This window comes from Polypterus senegalus, chromosome 9 (assembly GCF_016835505.1).
Source record: "Polypterus senegalus isolate Bchr_013 chromosome 9, ASM1683550v1, whole genome shotgun sequence".
Classification (NCBI taxonomy): domain Eukaryota; kingdom Metazoa; phylum Chordata; class Cladistia; order Polypteriformes; family Polypteridae; genus Polypterus; species Polypterus senegalus.
Window position 1 is genome coordinate 116,926,514 of NC_053162.1, and position 16,389 is coordinate 116,942,902.

At 39.6% G+C, this 16,389-nt stretch overlaps 1 protein-coding gene across 2 annotated transcripts in view; it reads left to right on the forward strand.

Moving 5' to 3' along the window:
* Positions 1 to 16,389, forward strand: part of rfwd3 (ring finger and WD repeat domain 3) — a 131,036-nt gene that overhangs the window by 57,748 nt on the left and 56,899 nt on the right. For both annotated transcript variants that reach the window (XM_039763609.1, XM_039763608.1), the window contains exons 5-6: positions 3,880 to 4,092; positions 7,456 to 7,547. In XM_039763609.1, the coding sequence (XP_039619543.1) occupies positions 3,880 to 4,092; positions 7,456 to 7,547 (305 nt within the window). The remainder of the gene's footprint in view (positions 1 to 3,879; positions 4,093 to 7,455; positions 7,548 to 16,389) is intronic.

The following is a 16,389-nucleotide window of genomic DNA, read 5'->3' on the forward strand; positions in this document are numbered from 1 at the left end:
AGAAGTTCTAAGGAGCATCTTGTGGAACTTTGAACTTAGTAGATACACATTCCTTTTAGGAGGCAGTTCCAGGAGGATTGACTGGGATTGGTCCACCTTGGTAACTGAAGTTGCAGATTAAGTTACAAACCTCTGAAATTCCAAGGCTGCAGAGCTGGATGAGATATTTCTTGAAATGCTTGGATTAATTAGTATTTTGTGAGAGTTTTGACTAAAACACCTCTTCATGGATGGCAGCAACAGTGTCTTGGTAATGGCAAAGTGACATGGTGGACTCTATTTTAAAAATGTGAGCTAGAAGTTTTCTCTCTATTATTGAGGGAATTATACTACTCCGCCTCTCTGGTAAAGCCAATTCTGGCAGCTGTAACTGAGACGAGTTCAACCTTAAATATGAGCGGAGCAAGCGAGCAAGTAGCGATACAAGCCTTCGGTGCCTTCTGTGATCCTGGTAAATGTGGACTCACTACCAAATAAGATCGATGAACTGGCTGCACTGGTGAAAAATGACATGACCTACAGAGAATGCAGTTTGTTGTGTTTTTGAGAAACGTGGCTAACGACTATCATCCCAGATGCTAACATGGAGCTTCCCGGGTTTAGCACAGTTAGAGCAGACAGAGACGCAAATACCTGCGGAAAGGAGGAGGACTTGATCTCTATGTGAATACAAGGTGGTGCAACCCTGGACATGTAAATGTCAATATCTCCACATGCTGCAGGGACATTGAACTGTTGGCTGTAAGTCTGCGTCCCTATTACTTGCCCAGAGAGTTTGGACATGTCATTGTTGTTATTGTTTACATCCCTCCTCATGTGGACGGGAAGGTAGCGGGTGACAACATCCACTCCGCTGTTGCTAATCTACAAACACAGCACCCCAAGGCGCTTGTGCTAATCTCTGGAGACTTTACCCATGTGACGCTGGACAAAACATTACCTGCCTTCTCCCAGTATGTGGATTGTAACACCCAGGGAAATAGGACTTGACCTACTGTGTGCAAATGTTAAAGACGCATACAGCGGCACCCCGCTGCCTGCGCTTGGGAAAGCAGATCATAACCTTTTTCTGCTTCAGCCTCACTACAAACCAAGAGTGAGGGAGCTACCTACAACCATGCGCTCATTCAGGAAGTGGTCCCCTGAGGCACAGCAGGCTCTGAGAGATTGCTTTGGAACTACGGACTGGGATATCCTGCAGGGGTCACATAGTGAGAACGTTGAGGAGGTTGTTGAATGCACTACTGACTACATCAACTTCTGTATGGACATTGTAGTTCCAGTAAGAACAGTACGCTGCTATGCTAACAACAAGCCATGTATTACAAGTGACATCAAGGGCCTTTTGAACCAGAAAAAAGGGTTTTTAAAGGTGGTGATCAGCATGAGCTTCAGCACGTGCAGAAGGAACTCCGAGTCCAGCTCAGGGCGGCAAAGGAGCAGTATAGGAGAAAGCTGGAGCAAAAGTTGCAGAATAACAGCATGAAGGAAATGTGGGATGGGATGAAGATCATCACTGGCTGCAGCTCGAAGCGGGGTGCCACCATTGAGAGAGACGTGGAGAGATCAAACCTGATGAAAAACTTCTTTAACAGGTTTGACCACCCTAACCCACTCTCACCTCAGAGTACTGCATCCTCCATCCATCCTTCAGCTGATAACAGCACTGGAGAGAGTTTCCCCCACCTACAATTACAGCAGCCCAGTTAAGCAGAGAGCTGAGGAGACTTTGTGCCAGCAAAGCAGTGGATGGAGTATCGCCACGACTGCTGAAATCCTGTGCATTGGAGCTGGGGAGTCCTCTACAGCACATCTTCAACCTGAGTCTAGAATAGAGGAGAGTTCCCAAGGCTTTGGAAAACATCCTGCATCACCCCAGTCCCAAAGGTATCACGTCCTGGTGAGCTGAATGAGTTCCGGCCTGTCGCTCTGACGTCACATGTGATGAAGACCATGGAGCGGGTTGCTGCTTCACCACCTGAGGCCACAGGTCCGCCACACCCTCGACCCTCTGCAGTTCGCATACCAGGCGAAGGTGAGAGAGGAGGATGCCATCATCTATATGTTACACCGATCCCTCTCCCATTTGGACAGAAGCAGTGGTGCTGTAAGAATTACATTTCTGGACTTCTCTAGTGCCTTCAACACCATCCAACCTCGGCTCCTTAGTGACAAGCTCACAGAGATGGGAGTAGATTCATACCTGGTGGCATGGATCGTGGACTATCTTACATACAGACCTCAGTATGTGTGTCTTGGGAACTGCAGGTCTGACATTGTGGTCAGCAACACAGGAGCGCCGCAGGGGACTGTACTTTCTCTGGTCCTGTTCAGCCTATATACATCAGACTTCCAATACAACTCGGAGTCTTGCCATGTGCAAAAGTTCGCTGACGACACTGCTGTCGTGGGCTGCATCAGGAGTGGGCAGGAGGAGGACTATAGGAACCTAATCAAGGACTTGGCTGGTGGTGGATTTTAGGAGGCCGTGGACCCTTGATCATCAGAGATGACTGTGGGCAGAGGATTCAGATCTATAAATACCTGGGAGTACAGCTGGATGATAAATTGGACTGGACTGTCAATATCGATACTCTTGTGTAAGAGAGGACAGAGCCGACTATACTTCCTTACAAGGCTGGTGTCCTTCAACATCTGCAATAAGATGGTTGTGGTGAGCGCCCTCTTATATGCAGTGGTGTGCTGGGGAGGCAGCATAAAGAAGAGGGACCGCCTCACAACTGGACAAACTGGTGAGGAAGGCAGGCTCTATTGTAGGCACGGAGCTGGACAGTTTGACATCTGTGGCAGAGCGACGGGTGCTGAGCAGGCTCCTGTCAATCATGGAGAATCCACTGAACAGGATCATCTCCAGACAGAGGAGCAGTTTCAGCGACTGTCTGCTGTCACTGTCCTGATCCACTGACAGACTGAGGGGGGGGGGTTAAACGTTAATATTATACAAGATTATAGACTGTTACACTTGCCTCACACTCTCCACCTTGCATTTTTATCACTCTTTAGTATTGTTTTTATCAGTATGGTGCTTCTGATGTATGTGAATTTCCCCTTGGGGATTAATAAAGTATCCTATCTAGCTAGCTAGCTAGTTGGTCAACTCTTTGTCATTGCACAAATATTTGAGGGATCATGGGAATTTACCACACTCTCTATTCACGTAAACTTAGAAAAGCTTATAATCATGTAAACCCTGTTTATAGGCTCATTATTTATGTGCTCTTTTGTATTGGCGGAATTGCTGTCTGAGACTGTAATCTTTCCCTTACCTAAATTTGTTTTATTCCTACAACTCATTGTTACCACCTTTTATGTCATTATACTGTATGTCTTTATTTTAAAATTGCAGTCTTAAGTTTGTTTAACATTTTCAAACAGTTTATACAAAAAGCAGAATTCTGTATCTCAAAGTAATTGCCATTTTGTTAATCTTGTATACTTTATGAATGCTTTTTTGATAAATTATGCACATGAGCATAAAACCAAAAGGTGTGGGTTTCAAAAATTGACTACTATCCTGTTAGTTTAAAGTATCTTGGAGTTTTACATGAATATTCAACCTTGAATGGAGGAACATATCAAGGGATATGACACATGCCTGTCAAGTTTGCAAGAAATGGCATAATATGAACAGTATGTGGCAGAATTTATAACTACAAAATATAAAGGAATTTTAGCATGTTAAAGGATAAAGAAGGCTGTTAATGCACTTGGCTGAAAAGTAATTGTAAAACGGTATGTTTGTGTTAGAAAGTGTAGAGGTCTTGGCCACAACAGCCATTAGTCAATTTTCAAATAAGACTTTTTCATGTTTTTGCATCACTGTAAAAGATTTTTTTTTTCCCAATTGTGTGTTTACAGGCAAAGTCTCCTTCAAAAAAATTACCTGAACCAAGCACTATTGCATCTTCTACTAATGATCTTGAAGAGGAAGAGGGAGACACCTGTACGATATGTTTTGAACCATGGACAAATGCAGGTGACCACCGGCTCTCAGCTCTACGTTGTGGACATCTTTTTGGCTTCAATTGCATTGACCGTTGGCTTCGGGGTCAAGGTGGAAAGTGTCCACAGGTCAGGATGGTTTCTGGCTAAGTCTAGTTTTCTTTTTTTTTTTTGTTTTTTGTTTATTGTTGGTGCACTGTGAGTGCTCACTGTGAATGAACAATCTTAGTTTTTTTTTTCTTTTTTGCATAAGATGTTTACTGTTAAATGTCAAATTTGCAAACTCGGTTTAAAAAGTATTCATTTTTTTATAATATGAATTGTACTCTGTATTTCCTCTGTTTAATCATGTGTGTGTAGCTTTTTTACTAAAAAAAAAAAAGTTTTAGTAAAGAACAACTTGCTTTTGCATTCTGGTGAAAACAAAGCAATTTCAGCTAAGCATTGGTGGGGTAGGGTAGGGCAGGGCATTAGTGCCAGTTGCACAAAATGCATCCAGTTACTTAGACTGTAAATGTAGATCCACACTGTCAGAATTCTGATATATAATGGTATTGTTTCTGCAGCTGCATTTATACCCAGTTGCCAAAGTTTTGTGGCTTTATGTGTGCTTCATAGGACAGTTCTGGCACTAGTGTGATGCATTTTCAAATAATTCCACAAACCAAATATCTTTTAAAAGTTTTAGTAAAATTTCAAAGCAAACTAATTTACACAAAAATTGTGAAAAAACTAATGTTAAAGAAATGTTCTTGTTTAAAGGAAGTTCTTTTTAAGGCTTACTTGCCTTGTTTCATGTTTCACTTAGGTTTGGTCATGCAGTCATACTTTCAAATGTTCATATCAAAATGGTCAGAAAAATGTATGCCAGTCTACTATTGGCATAATTATCTAACAGTCCATGCTAGCAATAAGACTATTTTGTAATTGGCTTAATTAACACTGTGTATACAGATAGCTAAGAAAGTTCTATTTTATATCAACTTGCAGGGGGTAAAAGACTATTCCATAGTCTTAAGTAACTATAAGAAACTGATATTCTGTTGTTGAAATCAAACAATTCTAACATTTAAATATTTTAAGATAGACTCTTACAGTTTTAATAATACACGGTTTAAAGTGTTCCAAGTTAAGAGGTCCTATTGGATTAGGGTGAAACCAGAAGGTACTTTAGATGGCTAGTTATGGTTTATTTTAACCTAGAACTGTAAACCATTGTTTGAAGTACTACCAAGTGCCTCATTCCAAAAATTGTGCATCCTTACATTGCAAAGCTGGTTACAGTTACCTAAGGCAAATGTGGGCCAGGTTGTATTATACAGTAAGTACTAGACCAGTGATGGCGAACCATTTAGAAACCAAGTGCCCAAACTGCAATCCAAAATCCACTTATTTATCGCAAAGTGCCAACATGGCAATTTAACCTGAATACCACCTAAAACTGAACACCAGCATAACCAAGGAGCTGGTGGTGGATTTTAGGAGTCCCAGGCCCTTAATGGACCCGTGATCATCAGAGGTGAGTGTGTGCAGAGGGTACAGACCTATAAATACCTGGGAGTGCAGCTGGATGATAAATTGGACTGAACTGCCAATACTTATGCTCTGTCTGTCTATCTACTGAACTTTTAGTTTAGAAAAGCCACTCATACATTAACATCTTTTGTCTTAAAAGAAAAACAAAATAGCGGAGCTTTCAATGATACAAACAACTTTTTGTTGAAAGGTAAACGTTTGCATTCGGTATGCTTTTGAACAATTAATGTGCTTTTTGCTGTTGTATGCATGCTGATAATTTGTCTAACCTTGGCTCATTCTTTGTAAGCTTGAGAGCAACACATGCAGCACTCGGGTCATCTGTTAGTCTGTTTCTGGTGTCAGATTTGATTTAATTCAAAGCTGAAAACAGCTGCGCACAAGCATAAGATGTTCCAAACAAAGTAAGGAAAGCAATCTCAAGTGCCTTCATTGACTTAAGATTATTTGGCAGAGAATTCCACACTTTAAGGATTTCATTTTCATAACTAACTGTGCTGTCCTTTGTCATCCCTTCGATCCTCTCAAGTGTTTCACGCAGGTCTTCCCTATTAAGCTCCGCCCCCAAAGCTTCCATTATATATTACGGGGTCATGATCATGTGTGGCGATTAGCAACTCCCGGCAATAATTACAGATGCGGACGACTCACCTGTGCGCTTTAAGCGAGGACTGCCCGCATCACAAAGCTCCAGGAAACTGCCCGCCACTCTACCATAACCCCTCTTTAACGCGAGTCGCATACAATTATCTGTTAAAACTGGCCTTTTCAATTTTGAGCTGTGGACCCGCTATACCACATCCCCTCCAACCCCACCACGGGAATCACAGACTCAAATGGCTGCAGTCCGTGCCGCACCCTCAAGCAACATGTGTGCCGCCCGCCTTACCCTAGACAGGAGAGAAAGGCCGCGCTCCCATTGGGCTGCTGGGCAGAGGGGCGGGTGATGTGAGAAAAGTCCTCCGCGCGCGGAAGAGGGGAGCGTGAGGGGAGCAGCCCGGCCCCGCATTCCTCTGGCTTTATAGTAACGAACTCTGTGCTTGGGCGACGGCGCGCGTGCCTACTGAGAAGGCTCTGAGTGCCCCCTTTGGCACGCGTGCCATAGGTTCGCCACCACTGTACTAGACAATCGGAAGACCCGTTTTTGATCTTGATCTACAGTAGTTTAAATGCATCTAATGTGAACAACAATGGCTGACATGATCTACATGAACCAAACCAGAAATTACTTGTAAAAGAGGACTTTAACAGTTATGAAACTTCATATGCTTGGCAGTAGGACTATGTGATGTGTCATCTGCGATAAAATTTTAATTGCTGTTTTAATGATGTGTGAACTGAAATTCTCTAGTATGTCATCACTTTGTTAAAAACAATGAAAAACCTGCCTTGAGAGCTCTCACATTTACAGTTTCATGTAACCTAGCAAGATAGAGTACTGCATGTGTGTGCACTGTCAGTACACCACAAGCTTGCATAGCAAACAGCATGTGGGGATAAACAGCCTTGCAATCCGTGTTTTTAGATTTAATTGCAAGACATTGATCATCCTCACTCACATGGAGGTGGTTTGTTTTGCTTTGAAAAGACTGATGTTGCTTGAAAGATGGCAATCTGCAAACTTTGTTGGAAATCAACAACTGACTTGTTTCACCATCTGCAAGGTGAAAGTGATCTACAGTAGTTTGGAGCCCTGTAGGTATCAGGCAAAATTAAAAAATGAAGCCTACATTCTGATTACCTCGATATAAAACACAACTCTCCATATGAAAACAAAATATCTGATAGTTAGATAATATTAAATATTGGTCTAACCCTAATTGTAATTTTTTGATAGACTGATTAAGATGTGTGTTTTTGTGCTTTTGTTTTAAAACTCTTGGTGGTTCTTGATTAGTTTTATAATGTCATTAATTACTGTATAAAATAAGCATGTGCTTATTTCTATCCCTGCAGTGCAATAAGAAGGCAAAACGTTCAGATGTTGTGCTTTTGTATGCTCGTTCCCTGAAGGCCCTTGACACCAGTGATCAGGAAAAAATGAAAAGGTATAAAGTGAATTTTTGTGATTACTTGTTGCTACATCTGCATAGGGATGAATCTGAATGCTTTTTATTTCATTTACCACAGTACACTGCAAGCTGGTAGGAGTTTTGTCCATATTTGTGCTCTTTTGGAAAAACATCATTGAAGATGCAGCCAGTGCAGCCCTTTTCTTGATATTGACATTAAGCCTTGGTTATTGCCAACATCTTGATAAAATGATGGTGTAAATTAGTGAAGGAAAGTTTATAAAAAAAAAAAAAAAAAAGAAACTTTAAATTGAGTAAGTGCTGTATTCCAATCTTGTACACAAATATGAGGTCTGTCCAAAAAGAAACTGAATTTTAAACAAAAAACAAAAACAGTTATTTTATTCTTACCACTTGGTCAGACTTGTCTCTTTCAAAGTATTCTCCTCCTCTATTTATCCAATGCTTTGAGCAGTTTTTCCATTTCAAAAATGCATTCTGGAACTCATTTTGGAGTATTTTCTATCGCTAGAAATTGGCAACATTTCAGGGTGGATTTTAACTTTGGGAACAAAAATGTCTGCAAGGGCAGTACATCCACCTTTCTTCACTTGTTTTGACATGTTTTGGAAAGTTGTCATCATAATTTGAATGATCTAACCACACCTGACTAACAGTGACACAGATCGCTTCTTGCTCATCTGTAAAGGGAGTCCGTACAAATTTTGCAGCAACCCTATGCATGTTCAGTTTCAGTCAGAATTGTGTGACACGAACTTTTACTGATGCCTACATCTTCAGCATCCTCACGGACAGGCAATTTCATCAAGAATTTAATGAATATATGTTGCTTCTTCATATTTCATCTTGTAAAAAAATTGCGTAAGTTACAGTTGAACTGTTCTCTCTACTACATTTCCTTAGTGACTAATTGATGTGGTGGTTTGAGCCAGTAGAGATTTTAAAGGTCAAGGTTTCGGCCATAAACCAACACTATTGTGAGTGTGCTATATTTGCATATTGATGCCTTATTTAAGAAGTTTGCCTTATTTTTGCACAGACCTTGTAGTATTCTGTGGCAAAACTAGTGCTGAAATGAGGCAAAGATAAACAAAAATACCATAATTATGAAATGTTATTAGGAGTTTGGCATACAAAATCTATTAGTTAGAGTAGAAAAGTGATTTATTACACCAGCATTGAAACAGTTAAGTCTAACTAATTAAAATGAAAAGACTAGTTTTCCTGTATAGTTGACCTTAAACTTCTACCCTGTAAATTGAACTCTAAATTCAGATCATTTATAAACTGGAGAAAGCTGGTATTACAAAGTGTGAAATATGTGCTCTTTGAAAGTTAAATTACTGTTGATTTTAAAGTACACTAGCAAAATGCCTGCGCTTCGCAAGCGGAGAAGTATTGTGTTAAAGAAGTAATGAAAAGGAAACATTTTAAAAATAACGTAACATGATTGTCAATGTAATTGTTTTGTCACTGTTATGAGTGTTGCTGTCATATATATATATATATATATATATACACACACACACACACACACACACACACACACACACACACACACACACGGACAAAATTGTTGGTACCCTTCAGTCAATGAAAAAAAAACTCAAAATGGTCACAGAAATAACTTTAATCTGACAAAAGTAATAATAAATAAAAATTCTATGACATTTAACCAATGAAAGTCAGACATTGATTTTCATCCATGCTTCAGCAGAATTATTTAAAAAAATAAACTCATGAAACAGGCCTGGACAAAAATGATGGTTCCCCTAACTTAATATTTTGTTGCACAACCTTTTGAGGCAATCACTGCAATCAAACGATTCCTGTAACTGTCAATGAGACTTCTGCACTTCTCAGCAGGTATTTTGGCCCACTCCTCATGAGCAAACTGCTCCAGTTGTCTCAGGTTTGAAGGGTGCCTTTTCCAGACGGCATGTTTCAGCTCTTTCCAAAGATGCTCAATAGGATTGAGGTCAGGGCTCATAGAAGGCCACTTTAGAATAGTCCAATGTTTTCCTCTTAGCCATTCTTGGGTGTTTTAGCTGTGTGTTTTGGGTCATTGTCCTGTTGCAAGACCCATGACCTGCGACTGAGACCAAGCTTTCTGACACTGGCCAGCACATTTCTCTCTAGAATCCCTTGATAGTCTTGAGATTTCATTGTACCCTGCACAGATTCAAGACACCCTGTGCCAGATGCAGCAAAGCAGCCCCAGAACATAACAGAGCCTCCTCCATGTTTCACAGAAGGGACAGTGTTCTTTTCTTTTTTTCCGTCTGTGAACATAGAGCTGATGTGCCTTGGCAAAAAGTTCAATTTTTGTCTCATCTGTCCATAGGACATTCTCCCAGAATCTTTGTGGCTTGTCCACATGTAGTTTGGCAAATTCCAGTCTGGCTTTTTTATGATTTGTTTTCAACAATGGTGTCCTCCTTGGTCGTCTCCCATGAAGTCCACTTTGGCTCAAACAATGACGGATGGTGCGATCTGACACTGATGTTCCTTGAGCTTGAAGTTCACCTTGGATCTCTTTAGAAGTTTTGGCCCTTTTGTTACCATTCGTATTATCCGTCTCTTTGATTTGTCATCAATTTTCCTCCTGCGCCACGTCCAGGGAGGTTGGCTACAGTCCCATGGATCTTAAATTTCTGAATAATATGTGCAACTGTAGTCACAGGAACATCAAGCTGCTTCGAGATGGTCTTATAGCCTTTACCTTTGACATGCTTGTCTATAATTTTCTTTCTAATCTCCTGAGACAACTCTTTCCTTCGCTTCCTCTGGTCCATGTTGAGTGTGGTACACACCATGTCACCAAACAACACAGTGACTACCTGGAGCCCTATATATAGGTCCACTGACTGATTACAAGATTGTAGACACCTGTGATGCTAATTAGTGGACACACCTTGGATTAACATGTCCCTTTGGTCACATTATTTTCAGTCTTTTCTAGGGTACCATCATTTTGTCCAGGCCTGTTTCATGAGTTTTTTTTTAAATTAATTCTGTTGAAGCATGGTTGAAAAGCAATGTCTGACTTTTATTAGTTAAATTTCATAGAATTTTTATTTATTATTACTTTTGTCAGATTAAAGTTATTTCTGTGACCATTTTGAGTTTTTCTTTCATTGACTGAAGGGTACCAACAATTTTGTCCGTGTGTGTGTGTATGTGTATATATATATATATATATATATATATATATATATATATATATATATATATATATATATATATATATATATATATATATATATATATATATATATATATATATATATATATATATATATATATATATATATATATATATATACACATACAGTCTTTGGGGTGCGAGCAACTGTTGCTGGGGGTGACAGAATCCATGAAGGAAGAAAAATGAAAAACATTGTGCAAAATCTTAATTTATTTATCCATTCCTAAATAATTAAATGGGCAGGCTATTTCAGTATCAGTGCAATACACTGTTTGTTAAAACGGATGACTCCCGCTCTTACGTCGCAAGTCTGCGTGGATATTATGAACTATCGTTTCTGTTCAAGTTCTATTTAAATTTTAAATAGAAGGAATTTTTATTTAGTCGACAGAATATTATTCCGGAATAAATCAACTCAAACTCTCCATAAAAATATATCTTGTCTAAATTATACAAGTTAGAAATAAAGTAAACGTTGAAAGAACAAATATTCAAATTTCTTTACTCTTATGTAATTTTATATAAAAAATAAACTTAAATTTTAAATATCCCAAAAGATTTTGCTCTCAATAAAAATATATCCTGTCAAAATTATACAAATTCAAATATGAACATGGTGCATAACAAAACCTGGAAATATAAATAAAATTTGTTCTTTTCAGCAATAACAAATCAAATCATTCAGTTGTCTTTGCTCTTATGTCATTTTATCAGAGCTGGACGCCTGGCATCTTTTTTTGGCAACAAGTTTGTTTATGTTTGGTGTGAGGTTCTGTGTTGTGGAGATTCTCAGGATGGACTGCAGGTGCTCATCAGTGAGGCGACTCCTGTGTGCTGTTTTGTTAGTCTTCATGACTGAGAAGAGCTTCTCACACAGATATGTGATACCAAACATGCACAAGGTTCGAGCCGCATGTAGACGGAGCTGGAGCATTTGTGCGGGAACGGAGTGTATAAACTGTAACGGGCCCTGCAGTATCGTACTTTGCCTTCAGTGTGCCATTACACTGTAGCTCAATCACCTCCATCTGAATCTGCACAGGTGCAGTTTCCACATCGACGGCAAATGGTTTACGAAACAACTCAAAATTCTTTTTTTGTTCTTCAAAGCCACCAAAGCGCCGTTTGAACTCTGTGCGCAGTGCGCTCAGTTTATCAGCAAAGTGCATATTTGGGAACACCGTAGTGCCAACTTGGTTCAACATTACTTTGCAACAGGGAAAGTGGGGCAAGTTGCACTGGTGCATTTGTGTCTCCCATAAAAGTAGCTTCACTTGAAATCACTTTGTGATTTTGCACGGGTAAAAACGCCTGCTGAAGTGTCAGATTCTTCTTTAACTCTTCTGCTTTCTGTATCTTGTGCATTGCATTCAGGTCTTTCAGGTTATCTTGATGTTTTGTCTCATAGTGCCGCCTGAGATTAAATTCTGTAATTACAGCCACATTAGCTCCACAAATGAGACACACGGGTTTACCGGTAATGTCAGTAAACATATACTCAGCCTCCCATCGGTTTTTAAAGGCTCTATGTTCAGAATCACCTTTTCTCTTTGGCATCGTCTGGGCTAGCCAATAACTTGCAGCATCATAAGCTAGACTTGATTAACACGTAAGTGTTCGGCAAGACAGCTGAAGTGCTGCATTATGGGATCTGTAGTTTATTGTGTTACCAGCGCTTCATATCCCCGGGCCATTAATCACAATAATACAGTATATAAAATGATCTCGCGCGCAGAAAATGACACGGGCTGGATGTGGCCCGTGGGCCTTGAGTTTGACACATATGCACTAAATAGAACTTGAAAAGAAATATTTTTTCGAATGTGATTGCGCAATTCAGATCGAGTTGACGCGCAGTACAGTACATCAAGCCTGCATGCTATTGTGGTTTTGCCTGTGTGCCTCAATAAGTTACCCTCCCCTTGCTCTTACTTTTTTACAGTTCATCTAATGAATACACGGCGTATGGCTTTACCAAAACAATCATTGATCGTGAATAAAGTATCCATTATTCATGAAGCTTCAATTGGTGATCTGTCTTTCTGCGTTAACTGTATATTTTTTCATGCGTCTCAAACCAAGGGGATGCAAGGCTAAAATGAATCGAGATGCGCGCGTATATACTTAGTGTATCCCCTCTCAGGAATCGAACCTCGGACACCGGCGCTAGAGGCGAAGGCTCTACCATTGCGCCACTGCATGTGGTTTATCTATTTGAGCGTAGCAGTGTAATTCGGTTTTTGTTCAGCACTCTTTGGAACTGTTGCTTTTTGTCTGCGCACTGGGTCAGTTCACGTGATCCGCTGAATATGGTTTTATATGTCACTCGCTCGCTTCTAATTGTTTCGCTGCCTTCTTAATTATATAATGCATGTTTTCTTCAGCGCTTTTTGTAGCTCTTCCTGGTTTTGTACGTACTGCGTGATTACGTGGGAGGCGTGATGATGTCACACGAAACTCCGCCCCCCACGGCTTTCGAGCTCAACTCCATTACAGTAAATGGAGAAAAATAGCTTCTAGTTATGACCATTATGCGTAGAATTTCAAAATGAAACCTGCCCAACTTTTGTAAGGAAGCTGTAAGGAATGGAGAATTAGTGATGAGTCAGTGAGTCAGTCAGTCAGTGAGGGCTTTGCCTTTTATAAGTATAAAGTATTAAGTCACACTAAACTTCAAAGCCACTTAACTAAAAACGTTCCATTTTATCCTGGTATTTGTAGAATCAAAGTTTTCAGAAGATTTTTTTTTCTCAATTAAGCAATGAGTTGCTTATTCAGCCAGTAAGCAATTCTTCATTTAATGAGCCACCATAATCTGGAACAAACTACAAAGTTGTGGTGCTGAATTGGAAACCTTAACTTTAAGAAAATATCAGAATGAGATATTAGGATAATTTAGATATTCACTAACCAAACAAGCTTGATGGACTGTATGGGTCCCCTCTTCTTTGTCAAACTCTTTACATTCTTATGTTTCTAAATGGTCAACTTTGGGACAGTATATCTAACTATGGACAGGAATGAAGGAGTACTTTCTTCAGACTCAAATATAAATAAAAAAAGAAAGAAAAGTTTGGTTTGGTTTGATTGTGTGGCGATTCGGTATTTGGGGAAATAAAAGTAACGACAGGAATTGGAGGTTAGTACGTTTGAAAGAACAGCACTGCTACAGTAAATTACTTCATCGAAGGTCGCACATGGCGCAGCCGCATCTTGTGTGAGATATGAACAATAATTGCACCCTCATGTTTCCATGTTTAATAACATGATTTCATTCCAATCATCATGAAAATGATATCACATATACATCTCAATATTTTAATTATTCAGAGAACTGTAATATCACGAATGTAATTGATTCTGTATTCTGTCGGAGAAAGAGAAAGAACGGAAGCACGTAGTGATTCACACAAACTGAGCATGTTGAAGATTAAATACAAAACAAAGCATTTAACGTGCTACTTTAGTTACGATGGGATTTGAGAAACTACTAAATTAAACGATTTTAAGATGAAATTTATGATGTTCTACTTTAATGACAAAATAAACTATGTGATTAAAGTGGAAATTTCAAGATTAAAGTTGACATTTCGTGCTTTTTTCCCCACTGTGTGCCTATTTTTTTTGTCTGTACCCTAATAAGCTCAGACGGTGGGCTACAACTCGCCTTTTCACAGCGACTTTGATATATGACTTCTTTTTTATTTTGGCACTATGTGACTTTGTGAACTTGAGCTTTCGAGTTTCTCTGACACGCTACGTCACTCGATCAACTTCCTTTTGTTGTTTATTCCACTGTTAAATCAACAAATAGTATGTGTTTCCTTTGCCTCCACTTGGTATTCGCTGAAATTCTTATATTTTCCCCCGTGCTTTTCCCATTGTCTTTTCACAGAAGGCTGAGCTTAAGGGCTATTTATATTGATTTGCATATTCAAAGAGGCGTAATTCTGGGAGTAGTTTGGCAGGACAGCACACGCGTGCACGAGCATTACTTTTCACGCTGACCGGGATTTATGGAGCGGAAGAACGCGGAAGTTGGAGTACGCACAGATTCCTGCATTTGGATTTTTCTGTGCGTAAGCGCATTTCGGCTTTTGTGCTTACGTCATGTATTAGTGAGAATTCTACACACGCCGTTATGCATGAAGCCCCAGGACAAGATAATATTTATCCTCGTGTTCTTAAGGAGGCTAGTGAGTACATATATAAACCTTTGACACATATTTTTAGGAAGTCACTGCGCACTGGAGAGACCACAACGGACTGGAAAATGGCAAATATCATCCCATTATATAAAAAGGGTGACAGGGCAGATCCAAGCAATTATAGGCCAGTAAGGTTAACATGCATCACAGAAAAATTAATGGAAGGAATTATTAAGGATAAGATTGAGCAACATCTGGCAAGGACAGGAGTTATTCTGAACAGTCAGCCTGGGTTCAGAAGAGGGAGGTCGTGTTTTACTAACATGCTGGAATTCTATAAGGAGGCAACAAAAGGATACGATCAAAGTGGAGCATATGATATTATTTATCTGGACTTTCAGAAAGCATTTGATAAGGTACCACGTGAGAGGTTGGGGATCAAATTAAAAGAAGTGGGAGTTCAAGGTGATGTTTTTAGATGGGTGCAGAATTGGCTTAGACGCAGAAAGCAGAGGGTGATGGTGCAAGGAACCTCATCAAAATTGGCCGATGTTAAGAGTAATGTTCCATAAGGGTTTTTCCTAGGGCTGCTGCTATTTTTAATATATATAAATGATTTAGATCGGAATATAAGTAACAAGCTGGTTAAGTTTGCACATGATACCAAGATAGGTGGATTAACAGATGATTTGGAATCTGTTATATCATTACAGAAGGACTTGGATAGCATACAGGCTTGGGCAGATTTGTGGCTGATGAAATTTAATGTCAGTAAATGTAAAGTATTACACATAGGAAGTTAAAATGTTAGGTTTGAATACACAATGGGTGGTTGGAAAATCGAGAGTACACCTTATGAGAAGGATTTCGGAGTCATAGTGGATTCTAAGCTTTCGACTTCCCAACAGTGTTCAGAAGCCATTAAGAAGGCTAACAGAATGTTAGGTTATATAACACGATGTGTGGAGTACAAGTCCAAGGAAGTTATGCTCAACCCTTATAATGCACTGGTGAGGCCTCATCTTGAGTACTGTGTGCAGTTTTGGTCTCCAGGCTACAAAAAGGACATAGCAGCGCTAGAAAAGGTCCAGAGAAGAGCGACCTAGGCTGATTCCAGGGCTACAGGGGTTGAATTATGAGGAAAGATTAAAAGAGCTGAGCCTATACAGTTTAAGCAATATAAGATTAAGAGGTGACATGATTGAAGTGTTTAAAATTATGAAGGGAATTAGTACAGTGGATCGAGACTATTATTTTAAAATGAGTTCATCAAGAACACAGGGACACAGTTGGAAACTTGTTAAGGGTAACTTTTGCGCAAACTTTCAGAAGTTTTTCTTTACACAAAGAATGATAGACACTTGGAATAAGCTACCAAGTTGTGTGGTAGGCAGTAAGACGTTAGGGACTTTCAAAACTCGACTTGATGTTTTCTTGGAAGAAATTAGTATATAGGACTTACAAGCTTTGTTGGGCTGAATGGCCTGTTCTTGTCTAGAGT